This window comes from Microtus pennsylvanicus, chromosome 11, assembly GCF_037038515.1.
Source record: "Microtus pennsylvanicus isolate mMicPen1 chromosome 11, mMicPen1.hap1, whole genome shotgun sequence".
NCBI lineage: Eukaryota > Metazoa > Chordata > Mammalia > Rodentia > Cricetidae > Microtus > Microtus pennsylvanicus.
In genome coordinates this window covers 12,190,286-12,211,775 of record NC_134589.1, presented here as the reverse complement: position 1 = coordinate 12,211,775, position 21,490 = coordinate 12,190,286, and the positions used below count along the sequence as shown (strand labels likewise).

Below are 21,490 nucleotides of genomic sequence, written 5' to 3'. Positions count from 1 at the left end.
AAATAATAAAATTTACTTACAAACGTACTGATCTAGAAATGTAAACTTCTTAATGGCACAGGCTGAAAGAAAAATGACAGCTCTTTAAATCTAGGGCAGATTGTCTTTAGGGAAGGGAAGTCTTGAAGATGCTGCAGTCAAACAGCTGTTATTTCTGCCTTGTAATTGACAAGTTGGTATTCTCAGAGTGCCCCAGGGAAATTGCAAGCCCATTTGCGCCCTTTGGAAAGCCCGGAGGCTGTTGGATTTCCACAACAGCTGTCTTAGCGAACCTTCCCGGGCTCAACTATCCACTGGCCAGTTCCCTTTTTGTCTTCTGAAGCCCTGACGCGAGAATCTGGCAGCTAGAACAAGGCTGAGAGCAACTGACACAGGAAACGGTGGTGGCCTGATGCCTGCCTGCAGTTGAATGGGGACGCACAGCCAGGTCTTAGCAAGGAAGCAGCTGTCACTCCAAACATCGGGCTCAATGTCACGAGCTTGCTTGTTTCCTTCTTCTAAAGTGGTTTAACTGCCTTAGGAAGGTAACACCAACGCTTGGACACAGTATCACTCACCCTTAACCTTGCAGTTTAGGAGGCAAGAGAAATAAGAAATAAACTCTCATTTACTGTTTCCTACATTGTATGTGATGCTGTGTGTGTGTGTATTGCATGCTGCTAGGGAGGTAATTTATGGTCACTGCCTGGGTTTGAACCACACTAGTGGTAAGTCACCTAACTTCTTGTAAGTCACTTAACTTCTTGTAACTCACCTAACTTCTTGTGTCATGTTCTTTCTGAAATGATAACACCTTAGGATGATCACAATGATGTCTGAAGCTACTAGGACTGTTTACAGACATAGTGGGCACTATATGGCATGTTTGCTTTTTATCTATGTTAGTTAGTGTTAATACATTTCCATTTATTCTTTGGAGATGGAGGGAAATGAGGCTCATGGAGATTAGGTCCATCACCGGAGATGGCAGAGCATGAAACCAAACTCTGATTTATCTGCTATGCCCCCCCTCCCCCAAGCACGACCAGGCATGCTCAATGCTATCAGATTTCCTCTCCTGTTTGCCAGCTCAGGGTTGAATTTATCAGCCTTTCTTTGTACTGGAGAGACTGAAATCCTATATGACTGTCTTTAATCCTCCATCCCACCCATCTCTGGGGGGAAAAAAAGCCAATATTCGACATGCTGGGGGGTGGGGTGCATCGAAGGGAGTAATTTCCTTCTTCTAGTCCCCTTTCCTTCCCCTGACTACCAGAGCGTAGTCATAACTAATATTCAGAGCCCTTATTTTAGTCTCGGGGATTTAAGAATGAAGACAGGTAGGTTCCTAAGACAGCTCTGCCTAACAGAAATGGGAGACAGGAAATGTAACTAAAAGTTTCTAATAGCGACATTGGAAAAAGTAGGGGGGAAAAGTGAAATTTAAAAATACCATTTAGTTTAAATATCTTAACCTGGGACCAATGTGAAAATTATGCTGGAGATAGTATTACCTTTTTGGGTATTGAGTGTTTTCTACATAATGTTTTCTACACACACTGCCCCTGAACAGACATGATGAGGCCGTTAACACCCACAGCCACTCAGACCTGTATACTGCAAGAGCCTACTTTATGTATTTAGGCCCATTTTATTCATATGACTTTATATGCCTAAAATTGTCTCCCCTGTTTTCATTTTCAGATACTTATGGAGAAAAGTTGGCTGAAGGAATAACGGAGTTGCTTTTTTTCTCCAAAATTCTCCTGTTTTCTTCCTGCAGCCGAGATTTCTTGTGTTGTCAGTGACTCCATCTGTCCGCTTGTACTGCTCACCACGCAATCAGACATGATGTGAAGGGCATTATCAGGACTCAGATCTCCTTTGGGAAGTTTTTCCCCCATGTCTTGTGCCTCTGTAGGCACCATAGGGCCTCTACTGATGACAGCAGTCAGATTAGCCAAGCAGACGCTTGACAAGGGCTCAGATTTCTTGGACCGGATGACAGGCCGAGTCCGGAGCCCCGGCTATCTTCGGGGCCTACTCAGGATGCGCAGTCTGTCCACCACGAGCATCCCAGCATCCGCTTGCGCTCAGCTGTGGCAGATCCGCCAGGGCCTCCGCCTCCTCGAGGGCCTGGAAAACAGCAGGAATCTCCCCGCCTGCCCAGAGTCCAGAGCACCCCCTCCCCCTCCCCGCAGGACCCAGGGCGGAGTCGCCCACCTGTCACCAGAACGTCCCACGTGGGTCAGCTGGAGGAGGGGTTGAAGGGAGGGAGAAAAGGCAGAGGCGTGGGGGGAGGCAGACGTGAGGGGAACCGAGGAGGAGAGAGGCTGAGAGCTCCGAACAGCAGAAGAATCTAGAGGACCCCCTAAGATACCTAGAGACAGGTAAGGATGGGGCAGGTGAAAGAAAGGAGACAGAAACTAGGCTTGCGGGAAGAGGAGGAAAAGATGGGAGCGAGGAAGGGGTTGTGCACACGCGACGAGATAAGATGGATAGATGCGTTGCAAGTGAACGATTCTAGCCAGAAGACGACGGGCTAAGGGTGGGGGAAGGAGGAACCCAGGCGTCTGCCCCTTTAAGGTTGCCAAGGCAACCGCTCTGGCCAGAGCGAGGCGCATTGACGTCAGTAGCCGAGCTCTGATTGGCCGCGGTCGGCTCGTTTCCGGTGGAGCCGTCGCCGAGCCGCTATCGCAGAGTGGAGTGAGGCTGCGAGCTGAACCCTGAGGACGCCCGGTACCCCGGCAGCCTCGCCCCGTGCAAGTCTCGCCCGCGCCGCCGTCCGCCCGTCCGCAGGTGAGTGCGGGCCCGCGGGCTGCCCGGGGAGCCAGCGGCCGCGATGCCCCGCCGCGCGTTCCTGGAGGCGCGGGAGCGAGCCAAGATGGCGCCCCGGGGAGCGCGCTGCGGGGGGACGGCCGCACCCCCTGCGCCTCCGAGGCGGCCGCAGGCCTCGCATTGCCGGGTCGCATCTGCACCCCCTCCTCCTCACGGGGCCCTAGGCCACCCGTGTCCCCCACCGTCCCGCCCCCGGCCTTCGCGTCTCCGTCTCCCCAGCCCTGCGCGGCCTTCGGGCCTCCCTCGGCTCCCCGGCCGCCTCCGCCCCCGCGCGCCAGCGGCCTCCGCGCTCGCCCTCCCTCCCCCACTTCCTGAAGGACAACAGCTCGATTTTTAACCGGAATCCGCCACGGTTCTTCGTTCTGGTCTTGCTACTCGGCTGTAGTCTTCATCTCCGCCCGGTCATTTCTGCGCCTGGTTCCCCTCCCCTTCGCGGGCTCGTCCCCCTCCACCCCTCCACTCGGTGATTTCAGGCTCGCTCCCTTTCCCTTTGTCCCCCCCTCTTCTCTTCTCCTTTCCCGAGTTCCACACCCCCCACACCGCCTACCCCAGCTTTCCCAGGCCTCCTGCTTGGCGTCCGAGGCCTCCGGCCTGATGAGGGATGAGGGGTCGCCCTTCTGCATTCAGTGCCCATGACCATGGCCTAAGTGAAGTGAAGGGCACTCTCCTGTCCTCCCTCTCGAAAATACGCAGCGTCTGTTAACCCCTGCAGCTCAGTCCGGGTGCGGGGACAGCCGGTGACTCGAGGGAGCCACAGTGGTTAGGCTTCTTGAGCAGAGACAAGAAAGCTGGAACCAGATGGCGACCCCCAAGGCCGTGTTAGTGTTCCTTGGCATCTTTCAGGGGCCAAGCAACAGGCTCTCAAAGCGTTTTAAATATGTCTCCCAATGTAGCCCTTCTGAGAGCGAGAGTTTCGTTAGAACCGAATTTTCTCCAGTCTGCCCACACAGTAGACAGTGCGGTGATGGCTTTGAAGTGTTTGTTTTGGAGGGTAGCTAAGTTGTTGGGCTTTGAAAAAATAAACACAAGTGTGGAATTAGGACATCCCCGATTAAAAATATTCAGGCCATGAAATTAGATTACTTGGGGTTGGACATGGTGACTGCAGTAATTTGGGGGGGAGTGTTTGTATGTCTTTACCAGCGCCACCTTTTTGGTCTTGGTAATGCATAAACCATTTTCCACTCATTAGGCTCACTTGAGCCATCTTTACCGACCAGAGTCCAGATCGGAGAACGATTTCTCTGAACAGTTAAATATACATGTACTGGCCTTCTCGAAATAAGACTAGTTGCTTTGAACCATAAAAGGTCTGTGTTCTGCACGTTCCTGGTGGCCTTCGGCGTTTGAAATGGAGAAAATTCCACTGGAGTAGATTCCACCTTGCATATGGTTGTCGGACCAGGAAGCAGGGCAAGAACAATTGCTATCTTACAGTGAAAATCTTCCCTTTAGAGTTACTCTGAAATATCAGCGGGCCTGCCTCTGTGGTTTCTAATTTGTGAGCCTGTCCTGGAGCCACGAACTTTCCCCTGGTCTGTTAATTGCTTGTTATTGACTTTATCTTGAAAGTTGTCAAAACAAAATGATAACAAAATAGCACTTTGAAGTAGTTCTTTATCCTGCAGTTTCTTTTAATTTCATAGGTTTACTTTGCTGGTCTGTGAGCATTTAATCTGAAAAGCCGTTTGCAGAGCGGAGAGGGAGTCTTTTAATCTCAGGTGCTTAGTAATTAAGAGGAAAACTGAATGACAGCAAAGTACCAAGCTTTTAATTCTGTGACAGTTTGGCTGCCCATTATTGTGTTTCTGTTTCACATTAATGTAGTTTGGAATGCAGGCAGTTTTATCTATTGGGCCATCCTGCAAGCTTCAATGTATTTTAGCATATTCCCGTCCAGATGAAGGAAATCTTAGATTGCTTGATAGAGTTTATTTTCTTGTAGTACAACCTTTTCAACTCTTTCCACTGGTAATTGTATTACCATCTAGGGCTGGAATTCAGTGAAAGATAATGGAGTGAAAGATTGCTGAGAAAAGGCACCCGAAGCTTCTTTTGTGTTTCAGAAAATTTGATTCCGCTAATATTCGGCTAATCTGCTCTTTTGCCCTGGTGGTTTGCTGTGTGACATTAGCTGTGCTCAAGGGATGGGAGGTGTGCACAGGGGAGTGTCAGATGTTCCTCACTGTGCTCTGTGCTTTCACTTAGAGCCGACCTGTGCGCCCTTGTAATTCTCCGTCCTGTTTACCGTTTACACATTTCCCACGTCATCATCATGATGTCTTTTGCAAGACTATTACTGAATGAAATTCCCTTAAGGCCTGAGTGCTCAGCACTGCCTTGCTTGCTCAGCAGGGCATACTGGCTCATGCTTCCTCCCAGGAGCTAAGGGTCTTCTCTGACTGTGCTTACTGACCTCAGATTAGGAACTAAATGAAATGCTTATTTTGAAGAATTCAAATTCTGTACATACTTTATATCCCAGTCCCCACCTCCTTTTAAAAACTCTATTGAGTAGGGAAAAGACTGATGTGAATCTGTTGTCTTAGTAAATTTAATAAGTCACAGGCCAAATTCGCATCTATACTTTATAGCTTACCCAGCACACCCGTGCTTTTTCTCCTAGAGAACCATGGCGTCTGGCAGTTCTACCGCCAGTGAGGAAGAGCGGAGTCTCCGGGAATGTGAGATCTATGTCCAGAAGCACAATATCCAGGCCCTGCTAAAGGATTCGATTGTGCAGTTGTGCACAGCTCGACCCGAGAGACCCATGGCATTCCTTCGGGAATACTTTGAGAGGCTGGAGAAGGTAAAAATAAATGAGGGGAGATATGTGATGACCATGGCAGTTGTTGTTAGGGTTAATGCTTCTGGGTGTTGCTGATTGTGCCTTTTGGGAGAAGAGGAATTCTGACCAACAGTCTAACAGAAATTCTAATTAGCATACAGTGAAGGATCTCTTAGTAATTTTAATCAGAATCTATCACAAATTGAATCAATATTGTTTGGCTATTAAAGGGTTTCCAAACAGTTGGTTTTTGACTATTTTAAATAATATTTAAAATTGACTTTACCAGATAGAGTCAATCAAATGTGGTATGACAGGTATATGAATTGAGAAATAGTTAAAAGCAGTTAGTGCTCTTCAAGAAAGTGGCCAGCTTTTAGTTTCTCCCACCCTTAAAACTACAGTCACACATCTACATCTAGCTTGGGGTGGTGTTATCAAAATAATTTCTGAACTCCTGTTTATTGTTAGATAAGACGAATCAGCTGTATGCTGGGAAGGTAGAGATTGGTAACTGTCAGTTTTACCATAGTTATAATTTTGGTTAGGACTTGTCTCCCAGAAAGTATGCAATTTGATTTTTTTATTCTGTGTTGTTGCATCTGTATTTTGTGTGTGTCATTGTGACCCACAGACACACAGGTTGTACATTTTTTTCTTTTAAAAAAATATTTACTTACTTTTATGTGTATGAATATTTTGCCTAAAGGAATGAATGTGTGTGCTTTACGTGCTTGCTGTTGCCCACCACGGTCAGAAGAGGGAGTCAGATCCCCTGCAGCTAGAACTGTGGATGGCTCTGAGCCCGAGTCCTCTGCAGAGAGCGGCAAGTGCTCCTAACTACCGAGCCTTCTCTTCAGCTTCCAGGAATGCATTCCTAAGCAGAATTGCAGTTTTGCACCTTGGATCTTCTACGCCCTTTCCTCAAGAGATGATGTGTATAAAAGTTTGGTTCACCCAGTGTGATCAGTAGTTGGTTTGATTTGCTTCTGTAAATCGTTGGGGGTGAATGTGCCACTTTGCTATGCATATTCAAGTTTTGAAGAGGTTCAGTATACTGGGACTCATTTCTCTGATAGCATATTTAATATTTGACTGTATAGTAGAAATATCTGCAATATTCACATTGGTTTGGGCAGTTTCTTACTGTTGAAGTTTCTATGTAAAAGAATATGCATCTGAAGAAGTATTTGAATAGCCAGTAAGCAGGTATTTTACACTATTTCCTTAGAAACCTTTAAAATGCTATTGTTCAGAATGATTAGACTGAGGGGAAGAAAGGAAAACTGCTAAGAAGTCCCTCTGAATACAGTCTTGCCACCTTGGGTTTGTAGTAGAAATACTGGCTTTCTCTTACTTAAGCAATCACTAAATAATAGACGTACTTGCCAGGAGTGTGCTCTATTTTGAAATCAAGCGTGTTCCTGGAGATCTGGTTCTGAAATGGGTCACGGTAAGGCGATCCCTCTTCTTTGGACATCAGTAGAATCAAATGAGAGGATTAAGTCGGTGAGACATTAAGTGCCTATCTTTTTATAGGAAGTGTTGAGTGTGTGACACTAATTTCAAAGCCTGAATTAACCACAGAAGTGTTTAAGGACCAACCAAGGTGGAAAGCCACAATGGTTATTGTAGTTTTTCCTTGGATGGGATTTTAGAATTAATGTGCATGGACCTTCCTCCCTCAGTAACTTAGATTATAAAACACCTTTCTTCTATGTTGAGGTTCTCTGTCGACTTGCCAGAGTTGAATATGTATATAATATTCCACTTTGTTTCTTAATTAACTAGATTTTTGACTTTTTAACAAAGTTGTTATTTCATATATCATGTGTTAATTTTTATTTCTTGAAAATGAACTCACATTCTTATCTCCTTCCCTATTAACTACGGGTTATGTTTCCGGAACCTGCGATGGCTTCAGGAGAAATACACAAAAAGAATAGAGTTAGTCAATGGAGACAGCTGCGGTTTAGTTCAGACCGTTGTGCCTGGAACCTGAGTCCTCTTATGTCTGTATTTACTAGGACTTTGCCTTTCTGCTGGATAAGAGGCGTTGTATCTACTACTGTTGAATGTCTCTTGTTTACTAAATACCGTGTGAAGTTCCACAAACAGACACACACATACACACATGAGAGACACAGAGAGAGTCTGTCTCTTTCCCATTAGTTTAGATGTGTAAGCTGGTATTGATACCATTTTGCTGAGGCAGCAATTGAATCTAAGGAGAGTTAAATCATAGCTGTGATCCTAGGAGTTAAGTATTACAGCCACAACATGTAACCCTGGAATTTCAGTATATTTCTTGGTCATGTGCCTATCTTGTCTTTACTTTGTGTATCTCGTTCTCTGTCTGAGTAGAAAGAACAGCCATTATCTAGGGCTTGTTGATCTCCAGGCAGAGAAAGAATAGAAATCCAAGGCCTCTAGAGGCAAACCACAATAGCGTACGTGGTGTGACATGTCCACTTCCAGACTAGCAAATCATGTGCCCAAGTCTCAAGTCTTAGGGTGGGAAGCTTGTCCACAAAGAAAGAAGAGAAGGGCAAGGAAGAACAGATACTTAGGAAAACGTATTTAAAGAGTTGTGGAAACAAATTTGAACCCAAGAGTTGGGAGTTTTAAGCTCAGTTTAGTGCAGAGCATATGCAGAAGAGTTAGGAAAATTACTAAGCAGTAAATAGATTCAGAGCTGAGAGAGACTCACAGCTGACTGACAGTAGCTGAGTGAGGCTGTAAAAATGTGTCATTGTACGTACTAGAAATGGATGATCTCAGTAATGTCTGAGTCATCAAGATTAGTTATATTCACATTGCTGTTTTATAGACTCACTGGAATCCACAAGACTTAAAGTCAGAATGTGTTTTTTATGTTAGAATTATCTTTAAAATTTGGTTAACTAGAATACAGTCCCAAATGATAGCTCATTTGTGAGGCATGTATGTGTAGTATATAACGTTTGTGCATGTAGTGTATGTTAGTGGGTGCACATGTGTGTATGCATGCATGTGGAGGCCAGAGATTGATGTCAAGTACTCTCTATCTTTCGAAGCAGGATTCCTCACTGAATTTGGAGTTCACTGATTGGCTAGCTGGCTAGACTGGCTGATTCAAATGCTAAAGGGATCTGCTTGTCTGCTAAGATGTGTGTACACACACTTAAGTCTTGGGGATCTGAACACAGGTCCTCATGCTGGCATGTCAGGCCTTTTACCACCTCAGCCATCTCCCTAGCCCCTCATTTGTGAATTTTTTTTTTATTTTTTTAATTTTTTTTTTTAAAGATTTATTTATTTATTATGTACACAGTGTTCAGCCTCCATGTATGCCCTCAGGCCAGAAGAGGGCACCAGATCTCATTACAGATGGTTGTGAGCCACCATGTGGTTGCTGGGAATCGAACTCAGGACCTCCGGAAAAGCAGTCAGTGCTCTCAACCTCTGAGCCATTTCTCCAGCCCTCATTTGTGAATTTTTAAATGAAGATTTTCTGCAATGACAATGACTAGTTTGAGGGGTAGATCTTTTTTTCATTGCTTTTATACTTGGAACTTAGGTGAGTGTTGTAGTTCTGTGCTAATGTGGGATAGGAAGGTCCTGTTAGTTACTAGGATGACCTGAATGAAATGAGCGTCAAACGAGTCACAGACCGGAATTGTGCCAGTATAGAAGGGTTCACAATGACAGGTCTTCCCCGCCTATTATTGCCTCTGTGTGTAGCCAGAGTTCTGGAGGTAATCTCTGGGCGTTTAAAGAGGCATTCATTTCTAAGAGTGGTTAACTTTCTCTTTGTGTATGTGTGTTTGTATGTGTCATATAGGTAAGTGTGTGGAGGACGGAAGACAGCCTTTGGGTCCATTCCTTAGTAGCCATCCGCCTTGTATTTTTGAGACAGGTCTCACCTTGGCTTGGATCTTCAGTGAGCTGGCACTGTCTCCTCCCCAGTGCTGGGGTTACACATTTGTGCCACGTCTCTTTTTTCAAGGAGGTTTGGAGGATGTAACTCAGGACCTCATGCATGCTCAAGCACCTGACTGCCTGAGTTAACTCACCAGCTAACACAAGGGCGACACCCAATTGTATGAGTACAGTGGAACCATTGCCACTGATCTTCATTTTGTTTTTTTTTCCAATGTTTTATTTTGAAAAACAAAAACAAAAAAAACCAATCAGAAGAAATGTTTCTGTATAGATGTCATTTCACACATAAGCTTGTTTAAGACTTCCAGAAACAGAATTACTAGAATACTAAGTTTAGAAATAAATGTACTTACAGTAAAATACACTCATGGATATATTTTTGTTTTTCATTGTGTTTTTTTCTGGTTTGATAATTCTTCACTAGAGCCCAGGCTCTGCTAGTACCTCGGTAGTCACAGTTCTTGCCTTCTTTTGAGATGTATGGAGTCCCTGAATTGATCTGTTTGCCAGAGGCAGGGTAGGAATATAGGAGACAAGAAATGACTATCTCAAGGTGTGGTGGTCTTCTTCTTTTTTGTGTATGTCACTTTTATTCTAAATTATTTGCTTATTGCTAAGTTGATTTGAATTTGAAAGATGTTTGGAAGAGTCAAAGAATGGGTGAAATGAGTAAAGAAATAGAAGATAACACTTATTTTATTCCCTTCAGGCCCAAGAACTTTTTTAGTAAGAGGCTGAGTAGATAAGAAGTCCTTGTCACTTTTCATGTGACTTGGCTCAAGAAGCACCAGTGGCGTTGCCACTAATAAAGTGTGCTGTGGCACTGAGTAACCGCGCTGGAGTGATTTTTCTCGGATTTTACTTTGTTGTGTGCTTCACCCCACCCCCATTTGGAACTGACTTGTTTGTTCTTTTGTTGGTATTGGAGTAGGTTGGAAGTGAGCTGGGCTGTCACTGGGATTTGAGAGTACCAGCTTTCAGATTCTGAAAAACAACTTTCTTTCAGGAGGAGGCAAAACAGATTCAGTGTCTGCAGAAGAGTGGCACGCGCACCGACTCCAGGGAGGATGAAATCTCTCCTCCTCCTCCCAACCCAGTGGTGAAGGGCCGTCGGCGCCGTGGTGCGATCAGTGCTGAGGTTTACACAGAGGAAGATGCTGCATCCTATGTTAGAAAGGTAGTTTGATATCTACATGCTGGAAGCTGTTTCTGAGGCCCACCTTGTTGTCAGCTCTGTTCCTTTGATGAGTACATATTCTATTTCAAAGAAAGACAAAGACACAGTTGTTAGCGCTCGGGAACAGACGTAATAGCTCCTCAAGAGAGAGTGGTGATTATAAACCAGTGAGTAATTGCATCTAGGCATTGCTGATTCCCATTCTTGCAGCAGAAGTGGGCAATACTCCTTTTTCTCTTAGTTCATGCTGTCAGCCTGGTTAGGGAAAGGGTATGACACCGTGTGATTCATGTTTTGGCTTTTAACCTTGATCCTACAGGTTGCATTCATCCTGCTCCGCTCTTCCTCATAGCTTGCCAACATTGAGTTAGGTTTTGTGAAGCCAGCAATACTGTATGATCACAGTTCACAAAATGATTGTTGTAAAATAGTTTCGCCTCAGAATAATGATCTTGGTCTAGGTATTTTTGGTTTAACTTGGAATTTTGTTAACTTGGAATCAAGTACTGACCTTTAAATATAAGCCTGGCTCTAGGCAAGGGGATTAATCAGTATTTATTGAGTACTTTGTGAATCATACAGGTGTGTTGTAGTGAAAATATTTAACTCAAAATAGCCTGGTTTAGATACGATTATGTGGCATGGTGTTTAATTGAAATGCAAGATGCACACATGAAATGTCTTTGGTTTCTAGGTTGTCATTTGGCCTTTAATATTTTTCTAGGTTATACCAAAAGACTATAAGACAATGGCTGCTTTAGCCAAAGCCATTGAAAAGAACGTGCTGTTTTCACACCTTGATGATAATGAGAGAAGGTAGGTGCGGGTACTGGTTACACTTTTCACAGTGGGGTGGTGGTACCAAACTTTTGTCATTGTTGCAAGTTCTAGGCCCAACTGACAAAACTGAGACTCTGAGATCTTTAATGCTAAAGTTGTTTGAAATCTGTAGATGAGACCTGCGAAGTCTAACCCAGGCCTCTTCTGTCCTGCAGTGACATTTTTGATGCCATGTTTCCAGTCTCCTTTATTGCTGGAGAGACGGTTATTCAGCAAGGTAAGGGCTGCTGTGCATTGTGATTATAGGAAAGGAGGTGAGATGAGGCATGCTCTTTTTGTTTTATTGGAGTCTGTTTACCTCATTGGCCTTTGTATTTTCTTCTTTATTAAACAATTCTCTAAGTTAAAAGTAATGCTTTCTCTGTGGGATCAGTATTTCTGATAACTTCACTATTAAAGGGAATGCCTATCTTGTCATTGTATTTTGTACAGAATTTCAGAACAGTAAGTCACATGTTCTTTTTATTGGTTTTAAGATTAAATAAATAAGCAAAACCACCCACAGTCTGCATCATATAGCCCATCTGTTATATGGTTCTGTGCCTCCTACAGAATCTTAACCATTTTTGCCCGTGTAGACTAACATGAATCTTATTTGTTGAATATTTTCTTGTTTTCTTATTCTTAACATTTTCATGAATCTTCATAAGCCAGATCTTTCCCCATTTTGTGGCAGCCTAGCCTTTTATTACTGTTGAGTTGTTTGTTGTATTTGTACATTCTATAGCAGTTAACTTTTATATGTAAGTGGCTTAATGTTTTTAAAATGACGTTTTATTGATTTATGTTGTCTATATGTATGTGCACATGTGCATGTGTGTGCTACAGCATTGGGTTGTGGAGCTCAGAAGACACCTTGAAGGAATTGGTTTCTCCTTCCTGCATGTGGGTCCCAGACATCCAACTCTGCTTGTCATATGTGGCAGTAGGTGCCTTTAACCACAGAGCTGTCTCATGGCTCCCATAAGTGGCTTTATTAAAAGTACAGTTTTAAAAGATATTGGGAGATGACCAGAAGGAGTGATTAATTTCATGTCAGTCTTTTGAAAAAACCTTGCTTGTTTTTCCCTTAAGTTCAGTCACTTAGCTTTCACCCACACGTTGACTGTTTTGTTAATGATCTGACTTTTTACTCTCTTCCAGGTGATGAAGGGGATAACTTCTATGTGATTGATCAAGGAGAAATGGATGTAAGATTTAATAATAGCAAAAATATGTTGATACTTTGGATTTTTAACTTTTAATTGTTAAGCAATAAGCATAATGTTTGCAAGGGTAGATTATTATGGCCTTGATAAGTCAATACCCTCAACACTTGTCAAGTATTTTTATGACACAAGCTTTTTATAGATGGTTTGCCTGTCCATACATATTGTTCACTACTTTCACTGGGGTAGCAGTTGAAAATGCATGTATCCTGTGGTGTAAGGAGAGCTTAGGGCTCCACTATGGGATAGTACAGCTTTTAAAATTTCTGGTTTTTTTTGTCAGTGAAATGAGGATAAAAATCACCTCATTCTCGTAGATTATCAGGAAATTCAGTGACCTAATACACATAAAGCCCCAGCATAGCTTTTCTGTAAATGCATGTCATTTGATATTAATGGTGTCTGAGCATTCTCTTGGCATCGGCTAGGGTACCTGTATCAGATCATTTAACTTGTGAACTTATTGGTTTTGCTCTGCTCTGTTCTGCAGATGTATATGTAGTATGTATGCTCTTGTTTAAAACAGGTTCAGAATTCTTCCTTCTGGAAAAGTCTGAGAACATTTGTATATGTAGATAGAAACACTTTTTTGCTGTCATTTTTATTTTAGGTCTATGTCAATAATGAATGGGCAACCAGTGTTGGGGAAGGAGGGAGCTTTGGAGAACTGGCTTTGATTTATGGAACACCTAGAGCAGCCACTGTCAAAGCAAAGACAAATGTGAAACTGTGGGGCATTGACCGAGACAGCTATCGCAGAATCCTCATGGTAAGAGGCTGAGTTTTTAGAATGTGATTTAGAATTCTGATCCTTTTTATCACCAAGTTAAAATAATGCTTTCCCTACCTTTAATGGTTGAATAGTTTTGTGTTTAGGTTAATATATCACTTGAGACAAGGTTAGTAAAACAAAAGTTAGGTCAGGAGTAACCAGAGAAACTTGTGTGTGTGTGTAACGATCATCTCCTCTTAGCAATCTGCTAGTGGGTGAATCTTACTTAAAATTACCCCCCTTAGATTGCCCACTGGATTGGTTTTAAGTGCATGTGGTCATTTAAAGTCATTCAGAAAGTCATCTTTTCTCAACTGAAACGAGGTTATCAGTAATAAACGCGTGCTGCCTTCTTAGAGGAACTATCAAAGCAGTAAGGCCATGGAGGCATTCTGCTCACAGTGAGACTTCTTGAGAAATTTGTGATAATCGTACAGAAGAACTCTAGATGTTTTAATTCCCAGTGAACGATCCTGATGTTTTTTTAAGTTCCTGATGCTCATATGGCTGTTTGAAGATACAGTCTGGGGGTTTCATACACCAGGCAGCTCACACACACCTATAACTCCAGCTCCAGGGGATCTGATACCCTCTTCTCGACTGCATGGGCATTGCACTCGTGTGCACAAACCCATACTCAGACATACACATAATTTTAAAAAATATGCCATCTTTTGTGTTTTGAAATCTTTGTGTATTTTGTAGTAATAGGAGCGGTGGGGCTGCGTCCCCAACACCCCAGCTGCCTGCACGGTTAGCTTATGCCCGAAATAACAACACACAAACTGTATTCATTTAAACACTGCTTGGTCCTTTAGCTCTAGCCCTTACTGGCTAATTCTGATATCCCGATCAACCCATCTCTAATAATCTGTGAGCACCGGTCTTACCGGGAAGATTCTAGCCTAAGTCCATCCTGGGTCGGAGCTGGGGCATGGCGTCTCTCTGAGGCGTCTGCTCTGGAGAGGAGAGCTGTGGAGTCTGAGCTCACTTCCTCTTCCTCCCAGCATCCTGTTCTGTTTACTTCACCTATGTTCTAACCAATAAAATGGGCCAAGGCAGTTCCTTTATTAGCCAATGACCTTCCTCCATCAGTATTTCTTTCTGTTTAAAATGTTTTTCCTTATTCGTTGACAGTTTCGTAGTCCTGTACCTGAGAGAGAGGGAGTCTTGTCCCTCTCCCACCTCTGCATTTATTTTCCACCGAGTTTCGTTAGTGCTGCTGGAATTCACAGTGGTGCATGGGCAGCTTTGCAGCAGCCACACCGCTGCAGAAAGCTGACTCTTTTTCCCCTGGATCCTGTCCGTTTTCATTAGCTCCTTAGCTGCAGGCGCCTACCCCCCCTCCCCCCCTCCAGTTTTCTATTCTATGTGCATTAAAACCCATGAATGAATGTTCAAGTCCCTTATCTAAAATGACAACACTATTTGCACATAATCCATGTACATAGTCTGTATATGCTAAACCATCCAAGCTTAGCTGAGATGTTTAAAGCACAGTAAACATTGTTTAATATATTATCAATACACTCTGTAGGAAATAGGAAGAAAGTCTGCCTGTTGAGCAAGTGTGTCACCCCTCCCCCCATAAAACTCTCTGTCTGCAGTTGACTGCAGATGTGGAACCTGTGGCTATGGCGGGCAGGTGGTGTGTGTCATATGCACATGTGTACCTTACACAGGTATATGTAATAGTACTGGGGTCATTTATCTTGTGTGCAAAGTTTGTCTTAAGCACATACAGTATTGTTTTCTTCAAAGTGTCCCCAGTAAACTGTCTTAGATGAGATCCTAAGTTAGGACTGTCTTCCTTTCCTCACTGCAGGTGGCAGTAGTTCCTTCCTGCCTGCAGCCTGTGGGGAAGGAGATAGTCAGCTACACTGTTGTCATGCATTGGCTGCTTAGTTGGCTTTTTGGAGAGCTGCTTGGCACTTCACCTTGATAGAACTGTGCCCTCCCTTGGGCTGCACACCTGCTGCTGCTTTAGATCCTAACAGCTTTGTGCAGAGCTGCACAGGAGCTCACTCTTCAGAACAGAAGTAGCAAGCTTTGGGTTTACTTTTTCTTATTTGTGCAAAATGAAAATTAGATTATTTTGCAGTGTTATGTGATAATTGCATCTCTTTTGGACATGCCTTTTTTTTAAAACAGGGAAGCACTCTGAGAAAGAGGAAGATGTATGAAGAATTCCTTAGTAAAGTGTCTATTTTAGGTGAGTTTGGAAAATTATATGAAGAATTGATAAATTGGAGAATTTGTGATACTTGGCACAGTTTTTTACATAAGTCTTCAAGCTCATTCATATGTGTTTTCATACATGTTTTAGTTTACTTTTGCTAAACATGAACATGTAATTTTGTCAGTGCTGAAAGTTTGTCTAAGTTAACAGTAATTTTAACGTGTATTCATTTAATTTGCTAATAGATGCCAAACCCTGTAATTAGACCTGGGAAAAGCTTTCTGGTGGTATAGATGCTGTTTGTTCCTTTTACAGGAGCAGGAAGCTCTCAGTGTCCTTTGTGCTCTGGACATTGACAGTTATTCCTGCTTCAGCTTCTGTCCTGCTCCCAGGAGTGGGTTTTGTCTGAAAAAAGTTAGATATCTTTGTTGGTCTCTTTTGATAAGATTCAGACCTGTTGAAATTTGAAAATGAGCAGATTAATTGGACATACCTCTTGAGATTTTCTTACATAGATTGGGAGATGTTAAAACCTGTCCTGTGTAGGGTGTGGGTGATCATTTTTCCCAGATGACAATCTGATGTTGTTTTGTTACAGTGATTTATTTGACTTTCTTGCCTTATTTGTCCTTTATTTTAGTGTTTTGAACATTAGTTGGGTCTTTGGGAACAAAAGTTACTTTCTCGCTCCTTATTGCTCACAAGGTAAACTGAGTTGAGGGGTTAAATGGATAAGTTACTTCTTTGAACCTTTGGAGTGGTGTGTGGGGAAGGTATTACTTTGGTTACTTACTTGTAGATTTGCTGTACTTGATGCTAATGTTCAGAATTGCATTTTCTTAGCCATTTGCCATGGGATGCCATTGATATAAGCTAACTAGAGTTAAAGGAAGACTCTGAGGCTATGTGTAGTTAGAGGAAAGTAGTCCTCCTGAGACAGCAGTGACTGAAGACACGGGCTGTTGCCAAGCACCTAGAACAGTCCTATTGGGATGTTGAGTGGGGATGCTGTTTGGTTGTATCTCTGTAGAGTTTGCTTTTGCTTAAATTTTATTATTTTTAAGTATTCCAAATACATGGAGAAAATCTGGATTCTTGTCTTTCAGAGTCTCTGGACAAGTGGGAGCGTCTCACAGTGGCTGATGCATTGGAGCCTGTTCAGTTTGAAGATGGACAGAAGATCGTGGTGCAGGGAGAACCAGGGGATGAGTTCTTCATTATTTTAGAGGTACAGAGCTTGCGTTTGACTCCTGACAGTATTGTTCACCTAGAGGGAGTACAGCTGATCTGATTCATAGTTTAGTTTTAGGGCTACCTGACAGTTTTATTTCATAATTATCTTTTACTTCAGAATATAACTTTGTGTTTAGGCTGCTACAGTTTTAAAAGAATAGAGTCAGAATTCTCGAAGGGCTTTAGACACAATAGGTGATATTATTCTTTACCATGCTAAAAACCCCCTCAACCGTAGTATGATTCTGAACCATTGTTTAAAGCACAAGTGTGTAGGCTATTGGGTAATGATTTACAATTCTAAAGTTAGTGCTATCTGAAATAGATCTACCTATAATCCTGCTTGCTAAGCAGGTCCAAATAGCATCTTCATAGAGAGAACTCTTGTCTCACTGCAAATGCAGCCATAGAAGCATGAACCTTGAGTGTGATAGTCTTACATTTTATTTTCTAAAGACACAAGCAAGCTTGGGCTTGGACCTTTACATAAAATTTACTAATCCAACTCCTTTTTAAGTGCTTGAGCTTGATAAGAACCTTGATAGCGGGGTCCTGGTTAAACGGAAATCACAGGGTTGGAAGTGTGGGAGAGGGGAGGGTGACGTGATGACCCCTCTTTGATCTTTGACCATTAGTCCACAGACAAGTTGAAATAACTGCGGAGTCCTCCCTGCCCTTTGCAGAGTAGCTGAGATTGCACAGGTTCTTTCCATTTCCCTCAGTTAGGAAGCATCTATTTAGCTTCCTGCTGATGTTATTACAGGGCACAGCGGCTGTGCTGCAGCGTCGGTCAGAAAACGAAGAGTTTGTTGAAGTGGGACGACTGGGGCCTTCTGATTATTTCGGTATGTTAAACTTGACAACAAATACATGGATTAAGTATCTCTTAGTTTTCCATAATTGGTTTTTGAATTTCTTTTTTACTTATTTACTTATTTTTGAAGCAGAATCTTTCCTGGAACTCACCCTGTGTCCAGGTTGCCCCGCAAACTCACAGAGATCCACCTGCCTCTATTTCTAGAGTGATGGGATTACATGTATACACCTCCATGCCCTGCCTTTGTTTTTGAGATAGGGCCTCAGATAACAGTGCAGGCTGCCCCTTTTTAGATCTACTGCCTTAGCCTCCTAAGTGTTGGGATGATAGTCATGATGCCTGCTGGATTTCTTAACCTATACTCTTTTTTGTTCTCAGAGAAATACTGTAAGATTTAACTTTACTCAGTTAATAAATGGACATGGGGACACATAAACTCACACCTGTGTCTTATGTAGCCTAGATGCCTGGAATTCACTGTACAGTGAGGCTGGCTTCCAACTACTAGTCGTCTTCCCGTCTGTCTCTACCCTTTGAGTGTTGGGGCATGAACTGTTGGCATGACTGACTGACTGTAAGGACTTTATTACCTACCTGGTAGTTGGCAGTATTTTTAACAAGCAGTTCTTGTGGGCCTCTTAAGTTAGTAGAAAAGTAAATTTTTGTTCTCATTCTCAGAAGTGGACCCTTTAAGGAAATGGCTTCCATAGCTGTTGGTTTGGTCTTAGCCATGGCTCTTCTCTTTTCCAGGTGAAATTGCCCTGCTGATGAATCGTCCCCGGGCTGCCACAGTGGTTGCGCGTGGCCCTTTGAAGTGTGTTAAGCTGGACCGGCCTCGGTTTGAGCGTGTCCTTGGCCCATGCTCAGATATCCTCAAGCGAAACATCCAGCAGTACAACAGCTTTGTGTCGCTGTCCGTCTGAGATCCGCCTCTGTGCCTCTCTCCCCCGTCCATGCTTCACTCCTGCAGACTGCTTTCTCTCTCTCCGCAGCGCCAAGTGGCCACTGGCTTCACAGCTTCTGTCTCTTTATACTACAAGTTGCTTTATTGCACCATTTTTTCATTTGGAGCATTAACTGAGTGCTCATTCACAAATAAATAGAGAGTTCTGTGGACTTGGCTCTTACCGCTTCTCTCTGTGCAGTGCTAGTGTTCCACCTGGGCAGCGAGTGCCATGCTTTTTGGTGAGGGCGGTCCTGCACCAGTGAGTTACCATAATGTGATAACAGTGCAGGTTTTAAGTGACACAGATTTCCATTTCCATATGACACAAGCGACATACTTAGACTGTGGCCATGTTTGCTGTATTTCTTTATAGAATAAATGATTTTTAACCTTTAAAGAATGGTTTTAAAAAAAAATCCTACTACAGTAGAAAGATATCTGCCTGTAATTCAACTAGTTGAAGTGTGGGAAATGCCCATGTTTTGCTAATTACCAGACAGAAACTAGTGCAGCCCCATCAGCCTGGTTTTGTTTGTACATTGCTAGTGTTTTCTTCTCCCATCCTGAAATATTTGCTGTGACTGATGGTACCTGCCTTTTACGTTTGAAATCAAGTTGTAGATGGCAACTGCTGGGTTGTGACTTAACTCAAAGATTCTGATGATAGCTACTCATCCAGCTGGTGCCAAATACTGACGATGATGTGCAGAATTGTGAGTGAGAATTTGAGGGCTACACCCTGTTAACTGTGCTAACTGGTGTGAGCGTTTGCAGTTACTGATCCTAGGAGATTGGGTTTAGGGAGAATAGACAGAGACAGGACAAGCCCCAGATAAAGAAATGGAGGCAGTGTTGCTGAAGATGGGTGGGGTCAGGTGTCCAGAGACAGGAAACTTTGTTCTTGAGGTAGTCTCTCTCCCCGGTTTATGTTAATGAGGGTAGGTAGGATGGCTCAGACCATCCTGTTGAGGGTCCTGCCTTTTCCTGTCTAACCTTGAATTTCTCTGGTGAACTTTACTGATTTTTGTTTGTATGTGTCTTTGTGCATTTTTTTAAAAAGTAAACTTGTGTTTGAGTCTTTACTGTATTTCAGTATTTTCCAGCCTTATGTGTTACATTATTCCAATGATAACCCAACAGTTTATTTTTATTACTGTTATTTTTTAAACAAAATTTCACAGTTCATTACTAGGCACGTTGCGATTTATGTGCAATGTCGGGTTCTGTATGGGAGTGACTACAAGCATTTTCCGTGTGTGTGCAAGTGCTTCTGTTCAGTAAGCCCCTCCTACGCGTTCCCAGTTAATGTAATTGGTTCATTTCTTTTTTTCTTGATAGGGTGAAAGGCTTTTAGGTTGTCACTGACTTGGGAAAGAAGTTTGATTTAGGTTTTAGTGTGGGGTAAAAAGCTACCTTGTTGCTGTTTCTAAAATTTCCATAACCTATATTAAATGAGGGTTTTCTGTACTTTTGTGTTTGGCTATCTTTTTTATATTTAAAAATAAAAATTATTATGTTATTAGATTAAAGCTTAATTTGATATTTGTTTAAATGCCAAAATGTACTTAAATGAATGATGTAGAATGCCATAAAATGCATTTTCATGTGTATATATCCCCTTTGTTCTTGTATACAGAGATACACACCTGCTTTCTAGAGAGTTCTACTCAAATGCTAGCTTGCCGGTTACTCCCTTTGTAGTTTTCACTCTTAGACTTTTCAAGATAAGTCTAAATTTAAAAATTACCACATTTAAAGCTTTATCTTTGTGCAATTTAAATATCAGTCAGCAGTCACGGTTGGCAGACTGTGTCTTTGTGGACTGTAGGCACCATTATCTCTGGATGGATGAGTGACTTTGGATCTGCTGAGAAAGCGGAGATAGCCAAAGGGACAGTGGCTTTTTTTTTTTTTTTGGATACTAGTCTGATATACTGTGTGCTAATCTAATATACGCTGTTCTTTTGTTACAGACTGTCTCAATGGTAGGTAACGGAATAAAAAAGATTAAATAATTTAAATTCTTAAATGAATCAGTTTTTCTTTTTTCCCTTATTTTCTCTCTGCTCCTCCTGAGAAGTTCAGTGGGCAAGAATGAACATGAATTTTGGGATTAGTGGTTTGGTAAAAGTATTTATTTTTTAAAATACATTCCAGTTCAGTTTGTCGAAGGGTGGATCTCAAAACCTTGCTGGGTTCATGGGTACATGACAGATTCACCAGCAAGCTGTGAAAGGAAGATTCTGTCCAAAGTCACAGTTTCCTTTTTCCAGGACAGACCTGTGTGCCTTGTGAATTACAGGCTTGCTGAGAAACTTGGTTTCTACAGCAGCAGACCTTTGGTTAGTGAGATCTGCCCTTTAGCTACTTAGAGATATGTTTGTCTTGCACATAGCAAGCCTGGTTTCTAATGTTTACTCCTCAGGTTTGAGGAGTGAGCTAATGAGTTACTCAGGGTATTGGTACCTGGGATCTGCACGTGCCGGGAAGCCAGCGTCAGTGCCCGAGTGCTGCTTTGTAAGGGGTACCTTGTACTTCAGAATTCCCTTCCACCAGCCGAATGGTCCTCAGCATCATCTAATCCTTCTGTATAGCCATTGCCTGGACATTTTAAAACTGAAGTAGCACAGCGTCAGTGGGATTCTGTTCTGTTGACTTGTATCACTTTATCTCCAGCCACAAGTGGTTGGACCCTAAGCCCTGGGGTAGTGTTAGGAACACTGGCTGACTGTTTTATAATTGGCCCTCCAGCATGTATGTCGTGGTGAACCCCAAGTATCTTTCTTCCT

The 21,490-nt window shown here is 42.8% G+C and overlaps 1 protein-coding gene across 3 annotated transcripts; it reads left to right on the top strand.

Moving 5' to 3' along the window:
• The first annotated feature begins 1,996 nt into the window (after positions 1-1,996).
• Prkar1a (protein kinase cAMP-dependent type I regulatory subunit alpha) lies at positions 1,997-20,730 on the top strand. Of its 3 annotated transcripts, XM_075990252.1 has the most exons (12): positions 2,270-2,369; positions 2,566-2,778; positions 5,444-5,626; positions 10,536-10,706; positions 11,431-11,522; positions 11,702-11,763; positions 12,690-12,736; positions 13,365-13,523; positions 15,678-15,738; positions 16,812-16,933; positions 17,702-17,783; positions 18,506-20,730. In XM_075990252.1, the coding sequence occupies exons 3-12, from the start codon at positions 5,450-5,452 to the stop codon at positions 18,676-18,678; spliced, it is 1,146 nt and encodes a 381-aa protein (XP_075846367.1). In that variant the 5' UTR covers positions 2,270-2,369; positions 2,566-2,778; positions 5,444-5,449; the 3' UTR covers positions 18,679-20,730. The 3 variants fall into 3 exon arrangements, with proteins under 3 accessions (XP_075846368.1, XP_075846367.1, XP_075846369.1); XM_075990253.1 differs by lacking the exon at positions 2,566-2,778 and having other exon boundaries at positions 1,997-2,369; XM_075990254.1 differs by lacking the exons at positions 2,270-2,369; positions 2,566-2,778 and having other exon boundaries at positions 5,426-5,626.
• The last annotated feature ends 760 nt before the right edge of the window (positions 20,731-21,490 follow it).

What these genes read in the sequence shown, in the direction of transcription:
- Prkar1a (XM_075990253.1), top strand. Translation starts at nt 5,450, where the DNA reads ATGGCGTCTGGCAGTTCTACCGCCAGTGAGGAAGAGCGGAGTCTCCGG. An exon ending in TAGTAAAGTGTCTATTTTAG is followed by an intron (nt 15,739 to 16,811) that starts GTGAGTTTGGAA and finishes CTTGTCTTTCAG; the next exon opens with AGTCTCTGGACAAGTGGGAG. An exon ending in GGGGCCTTCTGATTATTTCG is followed by an intron (nt 17,784 to 18,505) that starts GTATGTTAAACT and finishes TCTCTTTTCCAG; the next exon opens with GTGAAATTGCCCTGCTGATG.